Source organism: Aspergillus nomiae (genome assembly GCF_001204775.2).
Source record: "Aspergillus nomiae NRRL 13137 chromosome Unknown contig00002, whole genome shotgun sequence".
Lineage (NCBI taxonomy): Eukaryota > Fungi > Ascomycota > Eurotiomycetes > Eurotiales > Aspergillaceae > Aspergillus > Aspergillus nomiae.
The window spans coordinates 1-16,621 of NW_015378057.1; the positions used below are offsets into that span (position 1 = coordinate 1).

Genomic DNA, 16,621 nt, shown 5'->3' on the forward strand with positions numbered 1-16,621 from the left:
CAAGAGAAAGAGAAAGAAAGAAAGGACGAACAGGTGTCGCCAGACCAAAGTAGAGGCTTCCATGATACTTCCGGCCCCTGTTGGGACGGCGCTAAATTCGAACATGGTTTTAATGGGTGTGAAAACACGGTCACTGTGCCGTAGTAAGTACGGGGGCTTAGATTTTAAAAGAAAAAGTACGGAAGCTTTGAAGAGTGAAGCAGCACTATTATCAAATGGGTGACTTGGTGTCGGCTTAGAAGGCTTACTCCCGCATGAGAGATTACTGCACGACCCTGAGTCATGTCACGTCGATGTTGTTAATATCATAAATGCTGGCCATTTTAACTTCCATCAGATCACACTAATCCTAATTCGATATCGTTCATGAAGGATTCCGAAAGCCGCATGGGGACTCTTGTAACAAGAGTCTTGTTCGCTTCATTCACGCACCATGTAATACATGACACCCCCGACAATGACAGTACTTCGATTTCAATGGCTTCTCTCGATTCAACTTGTGCTCTACCTGCTTGCATTGGCACCTGCTAGTCTATTTAACGGGACCGAATTGTTCGTCGGTTTACGTGGGACCGAGAGGTAGTGTAGGAGTGTGTTGGAGTTTTGTTATGTCAAGTGGAAGGCTGGAACCATGACCGATCGAAGGACAGGATTGATACTATTCTGATGACACCACTGGCAACGGGACTTGTCGTGTAAATCCATCAGATATACTTTCAGGGCAATGAATCCGTTCAATCCGTCGTTCCCCAAGGCCGCGAACTTTCTGCATTGTACTCCATGTCCGCATATGTCTGCCTATCGTACAGAGTAGGAAACATTGCGCTCTGATGCTCGGTCTGAAACAACGGTCTCGAGCCAAAGACCGCCTCTCAACACGGATTATGGAGCACCACTCATCACCCGGGAGATCATTCATCTGGATCTTCCCCGGCCACCGCTGTGGGGTGCAAATAAAATTAATTCAAGACTGGACCCTGCCAGGGTAAAGGCCGGGTTGCCCATGGCGGTAACTGTGGCCACACTATCACCGTCGCGTGACCAAAAAATGTGATAATGTGAAGAAGAGATTTTTCGGCGGTCAAAAAGTCTACCTAGTTGGCACTAAGCCACTTTTTGCAAAAGAGCAAGAAGGGAGACAAGAAAAGGAACGGAGCGGCGTAATCACGGAACGCCGGAGCCGAGGAGAGCGGATACTGTCTCTCGTCTTCCACCAGTTTGATACTAGACAATGGTAGTGCCAATGCTGATCCAGGCTTTCAGTCCTGTGGTTTCCAGATAGCGAATAAGATATGAATAAACGCAGCACCGGTTTTAGACAGAGGATCAACACAGCACCGGCTGCAGGGTATGAGCACAGCAGGGATAACCCCTTTGGGTATGTCTGGATTGCAGTTCCTGCAGGCCATCTGAGTCATCCACCAGGAGAGACAGCCCCGAGGAGGATGTGCAAAAACGGTGGGCCAAGTTTACGCTGATCTGGATCTTCGACAATAACCCTCCTCGAGAGGATGATAGTCTCCTGCAAAGAACAACCAAATAACTTGCTAGCAATATTCCCGATACTGTCTAACCGAAATGAAGGAGCGAACATCCTTGGGTTAGACGTCCCAACTCGTATGGTTTTGCACGGCTCCGCCGGGTGTCTGGCTGTATCCTCGGACTCAATGGATTATTCCCGAGCGGAAGTTGCCGACTTGATGGATTTTCTTTTCTCTTCTTTGATCTTCTGATCTGCAGATGTCCTGGAAGTCGAAGTTGGACTGCAGGATCCCATCGTTCCGGGAAATTAACTCTTCTGGCCAAGAGGCTGTCAGTCTCTTCCCCAGTGGAATGAAATTTACTCCAGTTCTATCCTTGTTGGTGTTATCATTTACCGTACTCAGGACTCCCATACAGATACGGCAGGTAGGATAGTCGGGCTATGTAATGTACGGGCTACTAAATGGTCGTGTCCTAACATCGAAAGTTAAGAGAAGACATTAAGTTAAGCATCGCGTTGATTTAACTACCGCGACCGAGGAAGCTAACGAAGTGGGTTTGTATCCACGGTCGGATGTGGGGAGGAACTACGATCGATAGGCTCTATAACATGGCCATTTTGTCCGAACGAGCAATCGGGAGCAGAAGGTTTAATTTCCCCGGGGCTTACTGCACAAGGGTTGAATACCTTCTCCCATACTTTGATGAGAACAACCTCGGAGAATGGAAACGAGAGACAAAATAAATGTGATAAAAATAAACTTCCATTAGTATTTTATATATTTTTGCGGTTTGTGGAGCCGAGAGTGGAGCAATCCATGAACCACCTACTTGTTGGTAGTCACGGTGGAGCGACGAAAGTTTATGACAGGATCAGGAACAACGCAGCAGGCCCATACCGGTGGTCCCAATTTCGCTTAGGTTCTTTGCATGCCAAGGGAGCATTTGGGGCGAAGGCTTCGGGTTACGAGTAGATCATACAGGAAACAAAGTACTGTCGAACGGTAGGGACTTTCTTCCGTTGCGAAGCCGTATTCCACGGCGGAGTGCCACTTGATGACCAAACTGGCCCCCGACTCGCGCAATAAGCCCCAAGTCATCGAAGAACCGCGAAGGTACGGCCGAGTCGCACCCCGAAGTGCGTACTTTGTGGTCAGGGTCAAACCACCCATGATCAGATATCTGACAGCCCATAGTCGGCCCACATTTCGTCGTGGTTCCTGCAGATCTGACCCTAATGCCAGCTTGCCGTGGAGATAATCGGATAAATGTGCATGTCCCAATATGGCACCCGTTTTAAGAGGCCATCATTTTGGGGAATTGGATGAGAGGCAGCCTCTAAAGTTCGTAAACTGGAGAACGCGCAGGGATTACCGTATGGTCATACGAGGCTGACCGCTGCCGACGCCAAGCCAGCTTCTACATGTCTGTGATGATGCGTATGTATCTACTCTGTGGCCAAATTGGACCTATGGGATGCAAGGATAAGAGAGGACTGCTGGTACATACATAGCCCACGTGTGGGAAGCTTGAGCATACGGACATATTCAAGAACGTTCCTGGAATTGGCACGCGCGGCGCAACCGCGATTTTATTTTGATCACCAACACACCTTGGTGTTGTGGAGCCCATTGTCGGACCTAACTAATAGGATCGAACATGATTGACCGCCCTTTAATCACCGCAGATTAATATGCGTGTCATGTTGGCGGAGAGGACCGCTTTTATTGGTCAAGTCGATGCAATAGCTCGGACGAAGACTAACATCCGAGTCCAGGATCTACCCTGTTCAGGCCCCAGCCTCCTTCAAGGCCGATGGTATTGATTAATCCCATATTGACCTTTTCGCATGACGTCCATTTGGACAACAGTACCTGACATCTTCGCGCAAGACATGTACATACCATGTACATACCAGCCACAGATGTGAGATGGACCCGCCGCAGAACCAGGAACCTTTTACCCCCCCAGGAGATCATCTGTGAGTCCGGTGGCATTCCAGTGATGAGGGATTGATTGGCTCTCACTCAGTACCGGAAAGCTAATTTCAGCCAATCCACCCACTGACTCGGGTGCCTCCGAAAAAGTTGACAACCCAGCCATGATTCCTAAACTACAAACCAATGGTCGGGGACACTGAGTGCAGGTCGTGTGTATGCTAGGGATTCACCCGCTGGCCAAGAAAACCACTATGGATTCAATAGTACAAATAAACGTTGGAAGAAATACTGGCTTGGACAACGATGATCTCGTGTACGTTGAGTGGATTATGACAGGAAGGTAGATCGTACTCACTTGCACATTTATTTCCTTTTACTTTTGAGTCGGGATCCCCACTATCTACTCACTCACCTGGCCTGTCTTTATCAGTAGTGGAGAGCTTAATGTCAGCCTCTCTAAGCGCACTAAGTAGACGTAATAAACAATTCAAGCACTCCCTGTACAGAGTAGATTAAGCTGGCTAAGCAATTTCTTTAGACAATCTAACTAGTCAAAATAAATCATAAATGCTTGATTTTATCTGAGTAAATTAACCCGGCAGCAGAAGAGTCAAATACGAAAGAAAGCCCATTAAAGCAGAGTGACAGACGTCGCTCCTAGCAAGCCACGACATTGTGCGACAGGCCTTTATCGCCATTGTCCATGGCGACCCCTGCAGATGGACAATGGGGCAACCCAAAATGCAGAATTGGTAGCCAAGGCAATAATATTAATAATGATAATAATACTGTAGGAAAGGGTCACATGGTGGGTCAAACCCTATGCAGTCCATTTACTGACATCTTCTTGCATTCAGCCTCCATCAGAACGGCTCCTCTGGCCCAATATGTCGCGGGCAAATTTAATTCAACGATCTAGTTGGCTGTTTTACTTTACTGACTCCACACAAGTTCTGAGGCTTTCATTTTGAGCGGGTTGGCAATGTGTGTCTCAATGATCATGTACTTCCAGGTACCGTCAACTTATCACTCTTGATCGTCAGCACCGTCTTCTATTCGTCTATAATGTATGAAAGATAGTGGAGCTATACCGGTATATTACTACCTTCCCCATTCCTGTTCAGTGCAGCTGCACACCGACTTGTGGAAATCATCCTGGATCTGAGCACAGCTCCTGAGCAGCCGGATTCCCCTGTTCCATACAATCCCTACCGGAGTTGGACACTGCCGCAACTTTGGGTTTCTGGATTTTCCATTTCCATTTCCATTTCCATTTTTATCTGTTATTTTTTTTATGGAATTGTGGATGCCTACTGCCTCGCCATCGCCGCTTGCACCATTCCGATCCGTGTCGTCTGGCGGGACTTTTCACAAATCTACCATCCCAAAGATCCTCTCAACCACACTGAAACGAGAATTTCAAATTGGAGATGTGGACCAACAGTAAGTGCACCCAGTACGCTATTCCCAATCGCAGCTATCGAGATGAGCCACCAAGGCAGCGAGCTACCATGACTAAGGGAGGCTGTACCCCTGGGAGACGTATATAAAGGGCTCTCTGGTCCAATATTCTTTCTATCCATTGCCACCACATCATTCACACTCCATATACAGGCTACTACCTTGCCGAGAGCCTCTGAAGCTATGGATCGCTCAACCAACGAAATCCTTAATATATTTATTGAGCTGGCCAATCTTGTCACGAAAATCGCGAACTTCTTTCTGGACCTGGTTGTTTTTCTGTACTGGCTGAAAGACCGCCCTTTTCATGCTCGTGAGTACTCTGAAATGGCGCATATCCGTACATACTGATAATGGGTTTGCTTTCACTTTAGGTCCAACAGAGGCTTGACAAATGATGCCGCACACCCGCCCAATACCGCACCCACACACCGACAAACTTCGAAAGTAACGAAGAGTGCTTGGAGGGAGGGTTGTTACACGGCGGGCGTAGACCGGGGTTGTTGGCCCCGGCGGTTTCGAAGTCGACATGTCTTAAAGATGGGTTCCTGCTGTTGTGATGATACAATAATGGCCTCCGGCCTACCTCAAAGGATATATATTCAATGTCTTTTGAAACGGTGGCATTGGATAGTGGCGGCCCTGCTCCTCATGCTGGGCTACACTGGTTGTTCTATTCGCTATACTGTATCGAATGTGGCAGGAGTAAGATATTCATATGCAACCGCTGGGATTTGATGGGGTAGGTCTCGTCGTCTGCTATGATGGGAAAAGTATTTTTGTATAATGGTTGTTTTTATTTCTTTACATCGATGTATTATGTAGTCTTCAATCTCTTAAGATTAGATATGATTCAGAAGTCAAACAAGTTCTTATCTTCATCGTAGGCCAGTAAAGCGGGAAGAACTGCCTTTGGATCATGGTTGGGGGACTATAGAGAAGTGCCACACTGCGGTTCCAGGGTTCAAAAGCATGCCTCTTAATAATATCCTCGTTCACTTGTCCTTTAAGGCCAGTCCGGCTTTCCCCCGGATGGGATAGCATCTGGTCCATCTCAACCTGCTTCTTGTGCATTTTTGATAGATGCTCAAGCTCGCCTTCCACCAATACATCGTTTCCTGACTTGCTGCCGTCGATTACTCTAAGTTTGGTTTTCTCAGTTTTGTCTCCCAGGGCTCGTGCAATAATCTGTCAATGACACTTTTTCAAATGTACATGCCTTTTGGTAGTGGATCGCGCCCGATGGACCCTTGCCTTCGATCTCTTCCCCTTCCCGAAGACAGTCCAAAATACTGTTCATAGTCCGCCCGGGTGATTTCCATCGGGAAATACGTCTTGACGAAGAGGTCGAAAGTCCCGTCCTCTTCGCGATCCAAGACTGTTCTATTATACACCCTGTAGTAGAGCCTCAGCAACTCGAGTAATGTGGGCCAAAAGAAGACAAACTTTCCCTGACAATGACCTTTTAGTTTATCCCGTGCATAATCGTCATAGATACTTTCAAATTCTTCCGTGGTGTCCATATGTACAGCCCCAGCATGGGCCATAATCGCTCCTTTGCCACCAGCGTGCCAGCCCAAAACACTGGTAGCGTTATATACATTCCCGTTTATCACAATCTAACAATAGCCTTCATTGTGGTGTTTCTCGACCCTGTTTCTGGTAAACTGTTTCCCAAGAGCCGATGCCTTACGTCAAAAATCTTCGATTTCTTCTTCGATCGAGCCCTTAATCCAGCCATTGCTGCCCTTTCCTTGGTCTACGGAATGTCTGAAGAGCAGTGCGCGTCTTCGCTAGCGGGATCATCGTATATCTCAGATTTAACCTGGTAGCAGCAGTGGCTCATCATCCTACGTTTAGGGTAGCACAGATACCAGAAAAATACAAGGCTAGAATAATCCGATCGTCAAGTCGGCCAAGTTGATCTTCTCTTCTTGCGATGGCTTCACAATGACCCAGTTTAGCATCTGATGGGTGCACTGAGTGTTAGGATGGTGATATATGATTTCGGGAATTTCCGATTCGGAATCTGTGACAAAGCTTGGTAGCTGTCGGCTATGGCTTTACTAATGAGAAGTGCCAGCAACCAAGCATTCGCTGTACCCACTAGTTCAAGGTTCATCAATTTCCTCCGAGCCATGTGGCTTATGCACGGTCTTTTCTATCACTATCACTAAAAGGATCCGAGGCTAATGACCTTCGCTGCGATGCATAGGGAAGGAAGGCAATATGAGATCGACATCCAGCATAGACCAACCGCTTGATTGACCGACCCCAACATAATCGAGACATCATCGATGACTCCTTTAGCACCCCAGAGAAGGTTATGAAGAACTTGGCAGCCATAATGTAAAACCTTAGCGACAGCAACGTGCTTAGATGGAGGCCCGGATACCCAAACCGACTGCAAGAGACCCTGCGTCGGGTCTGACAACCTGGATCGTCTAGATTGACCTAGCCATAGATCCTTGATATAGGTCCTCTGTGCAACCTTTTGTAAAACTAATGATGTATTGAAGATCTCTATTAACTACGGAGCTTGCATTAATAATACTCGAGTAAATCATGCTTATATCCGTACCATGGCGGGCCGGTTACCTAGCGCGCCCTCTAGAGTCTAGACTGTTGTACAGCCTAGTTAAACTTTAGCATGGGGATTATTAAGTTGCTATAACAACTAACCAGGTATTAGGTCTATTTCCTATAACGGATTAGAGGGAGTTTCCATTAATAATATCCAGAATGGCGTCAGACGGTGGACATTTTATACCCCGCATTGGTAAGACATGCCACCTTTCTTCTGCCTTTCTGTTCCTTGTTGTAAAGCACTGCACCGAACTAAAAATACTTATCGCCAGTAACTTTATCTTGATTATAAGCAATTAGTTTGAAAATTTGAAGACAAAATAGAAATGGCGCTGCCATCCGCGAAACCTACGCTCCATTACCTCGATATCGGTAGCCTGGGCCGTGGAGAGATTGTCCGGTGAGAGCAACCGTTCTGGAGAAAGAAGAGCAGTGTTCGCTTACAAGATGATCGATTAGACTGTTCTTGCACGACGCGGGAGTGGAGTTCAATGATGTCCGATATCCGTATGACGATACTTGGCCAACGGCCAGCGCAGAACTCAAGCAGAAAGGGTTATCAGTGACTGGCAAGGTACCGGTCCTTGAGTATGAAGGACAAATCCTCACACAGGTAATTCTACTGTATATAGAGTCGGAATCCTGCTAATAATTTGACAGCATCTACCAATCCTGAGGTACCTAGCTAGAGAGCTGGGCGAATATGACGGAAATACGAGCCTGGAGAAGTATCTTCTAGATGCAGTTGCTGATGTGTATACTGACTGGCGAGTAAGCATGTCATCGTGAACATGTCTACTAACGTATGTACCAATTCCTCAGTCCAGCTAACAGGTGTGTTAGGTCCAATGGGTGAACAACCTTGGCAACGTCACGGACAAATTTAAGAACGAGTATGTCCCGAACTATTACAACGTCTTAGCTACGTTTTATGCTCAGAAGGAGGGACCTTATCTCCTGGGTGAGAGGATCACTTATACGGACTTTGTCGTCTACCAGTCTATCGACAACGATTCACAGATTGGAACATTGCCGGTAAGTTCCCTCCCTACCGAAACTTACACGCCCTCATCACTTACTTGTGGGGAATTGCAAGGCGTCTCTGCCGGAGCCTCTCACTAGGCTTAGAGCAGCGTTCGAAGCCCGGCCTAGAGTCGCGCCGTATCTGGCGAGCCGCCGTGGCTAAAAAGTATGGCTGTCTGTTGTGCATAACATTTGTCTTCGCACTTCTGATTGGCAAATCGCAAGATAAAAGGAATGATGCAAGTGTTCTCCGTTAGCTTCATACAGCATGCTGATCAGTAATTATACATTCTTTTGATTGAATTTATGTAGCCGTTGTAGTCCTGATATAGTACATTTGTGCTCTAAACCACCATTTTCCGTAAACCTTGACATGTGTAGGTCGCACGACTGTATGTCTAGTGAGTCCTCTTGATCCATATTTCGTTCATCAATCGAACCAAGAGGAGCAGATTCCGTTAGATCCATTCTACCGTAATGATCCCATTATTTATTCCTGAATTCAGGCAAATCATAGATATTAGCTGGCAGATCCACTCCCAGGGGGGCCGTCAAAATTCCGAACTCAAATGTATATCCATTAGCCGAGTCACTCTGGCCGTAAAAGCCGACAACGACCTCATCTTCGGCTGGTTCGAGAGTGACGACCGACTCATCGTCCTCATCGTCTTCACTGTCGCTTTCATAGTGGTTGAGATGGCCCCATTCATCTCCATTGCTCAGAGTCATACGGATGCCTGCCAAGCTCCTCCATCCGTCATCATTCCGACATATCTTAACCTTGGTGATGGTCTCCCCGGCGGGGATATCATGGATTTCTGATGCGTGTCCACCAAACTGATGAGGATGGCTGGGACCGCAATTCGCCTGCGACCCATCAGCGTAGTAAACGACTGCCCCATCCATAGTGCATCCCACCCGAAGGTCGATCGATGTCGCACGATGCAGCTGGCCATCTTGGCCGCGTCGGTGAAGGAGCATGGCCCACTTGATAAACTCATCGTCATGATTGCTTGCATTAAGATCCGCAGACCGAACGGATTGTTTGCGAAGAGTCACATTGCTGCCCGGGATGGTGATATAGGGTCTCTCCTTGAGCATCTCCCATAGGTCCTTGACGACGCCCACCTTACCATTCATACCGATGGCAGTGATTTTCACCGGTTGGTTCTGATCGAACTCTGATCGAACATTGTCAATGGTAAGTAGTGTGCAAGCACTCTTCTGATAAGCATCACCTATAAAATCATGGATGACAGGATCGTTTGGCCCATTCTCAAATTTCACTTGCGCAAGGCCTGCCATACAGGATACCTTGAGGCCCTCCTTGGGTTGTTCCCCCTCCATCACCATAACAGCTTCGTCGTTCAAGCCGAAGTCAACATCAAATCTGACGCTGGCAACGCGAAGGTCCTTTGACATGGGTTCATCACCAGGAAGTGCAAAGTGCGGCAGCAACTTGAACTTCAGCGCATCTTGCAGATCCCATTTGGCATCGTTTTCTGCCGCGCCATTTGTCTCGTGCGCGACGAAATTCATCCCCCATGTTTGGCTGTACCCTCTCGCCATGATCCCCGTGGTATGTCCGGCGCCGAAGGCATGGCCCACCTCGTGCAGGAAGGCCCCTTGGCCGACAAAACAGGCGCCGCGCATGGTGTCGCATTCACCGTTGTCATTGCCGACGGTGTCACCCGTGGGTGTCGTATCTGTCAGACAGGAAGGAACTTCTTCGAGGAAACGTGGCCAAGAGTAGGTGAGATGACTACCAAAGATGCCCAAGGAGATGCCATCGGGTTTGTGGCAACCCAGCGCGGCATGGCCCATGATCATGGATTGTTCCGTAGAGTAATGCGCGTCCAGAATCAAGCCGGCCACTACTGGACGGCAGCTTGACTCGAACGGGGGCCCTGACTTAGCAAGGGCCGCCTCGAAGTATCCATGCAAGGCGTCTCGATCCCGCCCTCGAGGATTCTGTTGGGCCACATTGGCATCCCTGAGCTCTGCGACCGTCTTATCCGACCGGATAATGTGGACTTTTGGAACAGCTCCCATATGCGTACTGGTGCCAGGGGTCGCTCGATGCCCCATTTGTATGGTCGTGTTGGCGGACCACTCCTCCTCCAGGCGAAATGAGCGTCTCCCCAATCCCTTTTGACGGAAGTCCTCGGCTGTAAGAGCCTGCCACATATATGCCGACATCCGGAGCTTAGCAATGGCCGCATCGATGGTGCTGTGGGCCGTTGAGATGCCCCCATACTTGGCTGGTGGGCAATCGATGAGCAGCGGCGAATCCTTCGCAACAAGCATCGCGAGATGGAGGGGGGGGAGTTGTAGCAGAGGGATATAGGTTACTGTGATCTCCAAGGAAGCAGAGATTCCGCCGGCATGATGCAGCTTGAAGACGAGGGTATTGGTCCCCGGTGCAAGCATCACAAGCGCCTTCCAATGCCCTTTGTTCAACGGCCAGTGGTTGACTGTCTGTGCCTGGTTGAGCATGTTAGAAGATGAGACAGACACGAAATTGGTATCCGCGGCATATCCAAACTCCTGGCACTCGCCATGGACCGCAACACAAGTTTGGTGCACTAGGTCACCATCATTGAGGTTAATAATTTTGAACGGTCTCCCTTCGATGGAGGTGGGCTTGATGCGACGTGTTGTGGACGCTGGGTCAGGGCTGAGTGAGCGTTTCGTCATTGTCACTACCTGTTGAAGAACTGTCGCCCTGCTGTGTGATAAAAAAACAGAGAATGAATCAGTTACCCAAATAGAGACACGAATGGAAGATATAGGGCTGGTTCTTTAGGCATCTTTTAGGCAAACGGCCACGGCTGCCTGGAAATGTTGGCTACCTACAGGGAAGTGTGACTCATTAGCTCCCCTCACGTATTTGGCAGAACACACCAAAATATTGCAGGGATAATATAAATACATATATAAGTAGTTCGAATCCATCAGAGATATAGTAGAAACTGCAAATGTGTGAGATTCAAAGGGTTTGTAGATTTTTAACTCGAATTTCGAAGTGGAGCCCATGTAACTCATAACACAACGACAAGAAAATATATTTTTCCATGTCCAAGTAATACACCAGATATTTCGAAGACTACTTAATTTATTTGTAAGCAATTTATTTTATAATTCCCCTCTATAGACGGCCCTAGAACTGGCAACTGCTCGGAAATGAACATTTAAATCGAACAAAGCCTTCTGAATAACTTTATATATAAGCGATTTGGCATGCCTATGATGCCTTTTACACCTGCCTCTCCTTACTAATGGTAGTTTAGCAGTTATCAATGAATACTATTCTGTACTCGAGTATTGAGGCCAATTCCCATCTGCTGTGTATGAGCATGCTGTATATGCAGCAGACGCGCCGATGGCCAGCACCAGCAGGGTGAAACAAAGAGAGAGAGCATAGCTGCAGGTGTCGTTGCAATGGGCTGATACTGAGAGAGACTAAACCCACACGACGATCCGGTGTACATACTGTGGGTAGCACCATCGGCCATAAAGCTTTGCACATTATAATGCGCCGGTTATGTTGACATATGGCGGCACAGAATCTGCGCCAACTCGTTACAGAAGCGACAGACGGTTCGCAAGGGCCTGGAGAATGGCTCCAGAACCTCATATTGAACAAATGATCGGCGGTGACCATTCCCAAAAGGTGGGGAGTTTGCGAGGTCCCACGCAGATTAATCACGGTTGTGGTAGAGGGATCGACAGGGCGTCGATCTATCCGATCTCCCTCTTACATTCAGGCTTCGTAATCACGGCATAGGCATTGCCCAATGGCCAACTATGATTGACTCAGTGCTGTATCTTCAGGCCACCACGGTCCAGGCAGTGTTGCATGCGATTGCGTAGGACATTTACTATGTGTACGTACGCTCAGGAACAACTTTGGAACTGCTGTTGCTGATACTAACTAGGCAGATGTCCCTCAGCGTTTATAAACCGCAATACAGCACATTATGTCCTACCCTATTCCAGCCTGGGCCATTCACTATTGTACTTGTTCTCCGCAAACCGCCATCATGAAATCCTCTTTCACACTCGCAGCCATGGCTACCTCCATCACCCTCGTCGCCTCCGCTAGTGCCACCTGCGACCCCACGATCCTCAACACTACAACCTACTACTACCCTATCACCGACGCCAACACGACCGTCTTTGACGTCGCTCGCATCACAAAGCGTGGCGTCTGCGACATCGGCCGCCAGAACCTCATGGCCGACGTCACCATCCGCCCCAACGTCGGCGAGACATTCATTATACCCGGGGAAGTATGTTACCCCGACAACACCTCCTGCCTGCTATCTGGGAACGCAACGAATACCTGCATCGTCGGTGGGCCTCGCCTATACTACACCGTCAACGGGGATACGTACGAGAAAGTCGCGCTGCGGCTTAATATCACCGTCGACGCGTTGGTGGGCGATATGGGGACGGTGGGTGGGACGAAGCCGACGGATGAGTTGCCTGTTGGGCGGTTCATCAAAGTGCCGCTTTGTGAGAATACCACATGTGTGATCAGGCCGTACAGCTTTAGCTGGGGCGTATATAAGGACTTGGCGGAGGAGTTTGGTACCACAGTCGGTCAGATTATGATGTTGAGCCCAACTTACAACTATAGCAGTTTGGCCTTTACTCCTGGGGGAACGTTTCCGCCGATTAACATCTTGACGAACTGCACACAGCCTGGGAAGAATGTTACTGTGTTGGACTAAGTGAGACTCTGGATATGAACTTGTATTTAATTCGCATTCAATCATTCACAGCATTGGAGTTATTGAAGGGAAGAGTGACTGGAACTTCCCCACTAGTGATGGGCTATGTAGGCTTGGAACAAGGCGAGGGGAATATACTGTATCGGATGGAGGAGATCATTAGGATAAGGAGTGTGATACAGATAACCCGATCAAGCGTTTAGGGGCGGATGATGCGCAGGCAGCTTGCCTCACTAGTAAGCAGGGTCCGCCAGTGTATCTCAAACGCCCTATTCTGTGCCACTGCCCACCTGATGCGCGATTACCGGCTCGGTCGATAGGTTATTAGGTAGGATTGGAGCATCATGAACGGAACGGGGCCATTGAATTCAGTATCAATTTATAGCCAGCTGTTTCAGAACATCCACAATCATCCTCCCTAAAACAACCACCATCCAACCCTAATGATAACCCCAATCACAACATATAAATAGCTACCTCACTGCGAAAGGCAACTTAAAGAGTGGGAGCCTCTGCAGCAACTGCCGTCGTATATAGGCATATCTGTACTCAATACTCTACCATTAAGTCATACCCGTAAAAGGCTTTCTCTCGAGCGATAGTTATTGCCTTCAGTATATCACCGGAATCGTACAGCTCCCTTGGATCAGATGACACGCTTGAGAGTTTCTATGATAGTTCCTACAGGCAGTTACTCTAAATCTGAAACTTCATCCCATTATCGGGACTGTTGACTTCCTTGGAAACATTCTTTGCCACCATCCCTTCAGATGATTTGCATCGGTGAGCTTATTTCCTCATAAAGGTCCAGGAGATAGTACAAACGCGGCCATCAATTTCAAGACTTAAATCATAGGATCCGCTACTCCTTAGCATACTATCCATCCCCAACCATACCTATTCGCTGATCACAGGAAGTACCAGATGGCTCTCATACTCTCCACCCGTGTACACGGTATGCTGCCCTTCATTATCATCGATTGGGGCTGTTAGCCTCAACGATTCTGTTTCCGGGAGTGACATATCATGACCGGAAACTCGCAGGATCAAACCTTCACCGGCCTCGAAAACCATTCCCAGGGGCCATATTGGGATCAGAAGAGGAACAATCTCTCCAGGAGCGATCGGTTGGCTGCTGCGATGGTCATACACAGGAACCTCATCTTCGCTGGCTCGGGGCTGTAGGCTCACGCGGTGTGAAGCTCGGAGCATACCCTGCTGCCCTAGATGCTTTGCGACATTGACATTTGGGACCTTCGGCCGTGGTGCGGGCATCGGTGACCAGTTCAGAGACTCAAGAGGCTCTCCCGACGAAGAGATCTTGCGTATCTGCACCACAACATCAAAGTCATCCTTCACATTGCAAGACATGTATAGCTTCACAAAGGGACGTCCGCATAGCTCGGTATATTTGTCGAAGAAGAGCCTGAAATCCTGAATCATAACGTAATTAATAAATGGAAAATGCTGAATGTTTCCTAGGAGACATACCGAGGAAGCAATCAATGAACGCCCTTCATGCGCAATGCTGGTAGAATTCACAGGCTTGACTGTTCCTAAAGATTGAGTTGAAGCATCCAGATAGTAGCGACGGATGTGCTGCCGTGCTGGAGGCCACTGCTCTTCAGGGCGCTCGACAATTGTTTTCGCCATACTACCATCGTACCCCAATAGGCTCAGTCGCACACGGGGCGTTTCTGCCTCCCAGCCGTTTTGGATACCTTTAGCGTAGTAATCGTAGAAGCGCTGCAGGTCGTCTGTAGCTTCTGGTCTGTATAGGTCATGCCACTCTTGCGTGGAATGCACACGTAGCCATTTCTTAGACGTCATTGCTGTTTCAAACGCTCTGATGGAGCCATCGCAGTGAAGACCAGTCGAGTAGGAGGCTGTAAGATACATCGGAATGTCCTTGATATCTTCCGGTTTGATTCGCTTTTCCTACCAGTATGCGTCAAACAATGGGTGGGACTTGACCATGGCGCCGATATTCTCTGCCTTTCCATACCCTGAAGAAAATATTTAGAAATCTACGGCATATATCACATTTTGGCGGGGATTCTGAGGCTGATGGGTATAACGCACCTGCAAGCCCACGGAGGATCAATTCACCAAACGCAGGTTTCGGGATACCTCCGCGGCATATCTGATGACCATAGAGGTCCGTTAATCCCTCCCATGGGGCAATCGCCTTCAGATTTGGGTGCTGGAAACGCGACGCAAAGTTGAGCTGTGAAATAGCCAACCATGAGTTTCCCCTTTCAAACGGTCAGATAATTCCCAGAGTGGTATACACCATAATACATACGCCATAACTACTGATCCGCTACACCATGGCTGCTGGGCTATCCAGCTGATCGTATCATAGATATCAACCGCTTCCTAGTTGACCGATTAGCAGTTGCATCTACCCTTCTCATAACATCTTGGACCTACCTGTTCGCCCCAGAACATAAGGTTACCCTCCGAATGACCCGCCCCTCTGGCGTCGACATCTACAATTGCATAGCCCCTGGGACACCATTCTGCTGGGTTGGGACCCTTCACACAGTCAATTGTTGCTGTTGTTATTTCTAACTGGGGTCGACGAGGCCTGGCGATAACTCACTTCAAAAGTCTCGTACCCGCTCAGATTCTGGTATGGAATACCAATTCGCCATGGCCCCATATTATCGTAGTTTGTAGTACTAGTCCCGACCTTCCCATATGGACTCCAGGGTAGGATTGCAGGTACCTTCTCAGTTTCGTCAGTGGGGCGAAATACATCTGCATAGAGCTTGACGCCGTCGCGCATGACAATTGCTTGGTCTTCTTCCCAGGTCACATCCACTGGGAATGCCTGATATCCAGGCTCCTTTACATGGCCCCTTGGAAGTCGAGTAACACGGCCTGGATGGAAGCCCTTGTAGTTGAATCCAGGATGACGGTCTGGTGGTGCTAATGCCGTGTAGACTGTGTCTGGAAATTGAGTTCGGAGCTTTTCTTCCACGGACATAATGGCGGTAGTCTCTTAAGGAGCGGTTTGACAAACTCCAAGTGAACAATTAGAAGCAGTGAGCTAGGAGCAACTGTGTAACTATGCTGGACCATATGTAATCGGTATATATACATGGGAGCAAGACTGCCTGAGGTTGGTCTACTCCGGAGTACGTATTGCATAACAGCCCCCACAATAACTATTGTGGGGATAAAGTAGGTTATTAAGCGGAATCGGAAGTGATTGTAGATTCCGTAAGGATGGATAAATTGAAGTCCACGCCAAATCTCCGCGATGCTCCGCACTTACTACGAACTTACTCCGTAATACATGGTCTATATATGACCAGAAGCGCCGTCGATCTTGTCTTTCCCTCTTCCATAAGGCTATTTCTGTCATCTGTCTTCTTCCTGCCCGGC

At 48.4% G+C, this 16,621-nt stretch overlaps 5 protein-coding genes across 5 annotated transcripts; 2 read left to right on the plus strand and 3 right to left on the minus strand.

Annotated features, from left to right (window-relative positions):
* Positions 1 to 5,736: 5,736 nt before the first annotated feature.
* On the minus strand, positions 5,737 to 6,406 carry ANOM_000001 (uncharacterized protein; the record flags this gene model as incomplete). Its single annotated transcript, XM_015545259.1, has 3 exons — positions 5,737 to 5,814; positions 5,883 to 6,024; positions 6,099 to 6,406. The coding sequence occupies 3 exons, from the start codon at positions 6,404 to 6,406 to the stop codon at positions 5,737 to 5,739; spliced, it is 528 nt and encodes a 175-aa protein (XP_015412507.1).
* A 1,389-nt stretch (positions 6,407 to 7,795) lies between these two features.
* On the plus strand, positions 7,796 to 8,655 carry ANOM_000002 (glutathione S-transferase; the record flags this gene model as incomplete). The annotated part of the gene is made up of 5 exons (XM_015545260.1): positions 7,796 to 7,869; positions 7,929 to 8,082; positions 8,130 to 8,240; positions 8,313 to 8,504; positions 8,566 to 8,655. 5 exons carry the CDS (start codon positions 7,796 to 7,798, stop codon positions 8,653 to 8,655), a joined length of 621 nt encoding a protein of 206 aa, XP_015412503.1.
* Positions 8,656 to 8,978: 323 nt separating this feature from the next.
* On the minus strand, positions 8,979 to 11,189 carry ANOM_000003 (uncharacterized protein; the record flags this gene model as incomplete). Its single annotated transcript, XM_015545261.1, has 1 exon — positions 8,979 to 11,189. One exon carries the CDS (start codon positions 11,187 to 11,189, stop codon positions 8,979 to 8,981), a length of 2,211 nt encoding a protein of 736 aa, XP_015412506.1.
* Positions 11,190 to 12,535: 1,346 nt separating this feature from the next.
* On the plus strand, positions 12,536 to 13,228 carry ANOM_000004 (uncharacterized protein; the record flags this gene model as incomplete). Its single annotated transcript, XM_015545262.1, has 1 exon — positions 12,536 to 13,228. The coding sequence occupies one exon, from the start codon at positions 12,536 to 12,538 to the stop codon at positions 13,226 to 13,228; it is 693 nt and encodes a 230-aa protein (XP_015412430.1).
* Positions 13,229 to 14,125: 897 nt separating this feature from the next.
* On the minus strand, positions 14,126 to 16,220 carry ANOM_000005 (uncharacterized protein; the record flags this gene model as incomplete). The annotated part of the gene is made up of 7 exons (XM_015545263.1): positions 14,126 to 14,662; positions 14,720 to 15,166; positions 15,203 to 15,234; positions 15,311 to 15,483; positions 15,534 to 15,607; positions 15,662 to 15,766; positions 15,834 to 16,220. 7 exons carry the CDS (start codon positions 16,218 to 16,220, stop codon positions 14,126 to 14,128), a joined length of 1,755 nt encoding a protein of 584 aa, XP_015412510.1.
* Between the last annotated feature and the right edge of the window lie 401 nt (positions 16,221 to 16,621).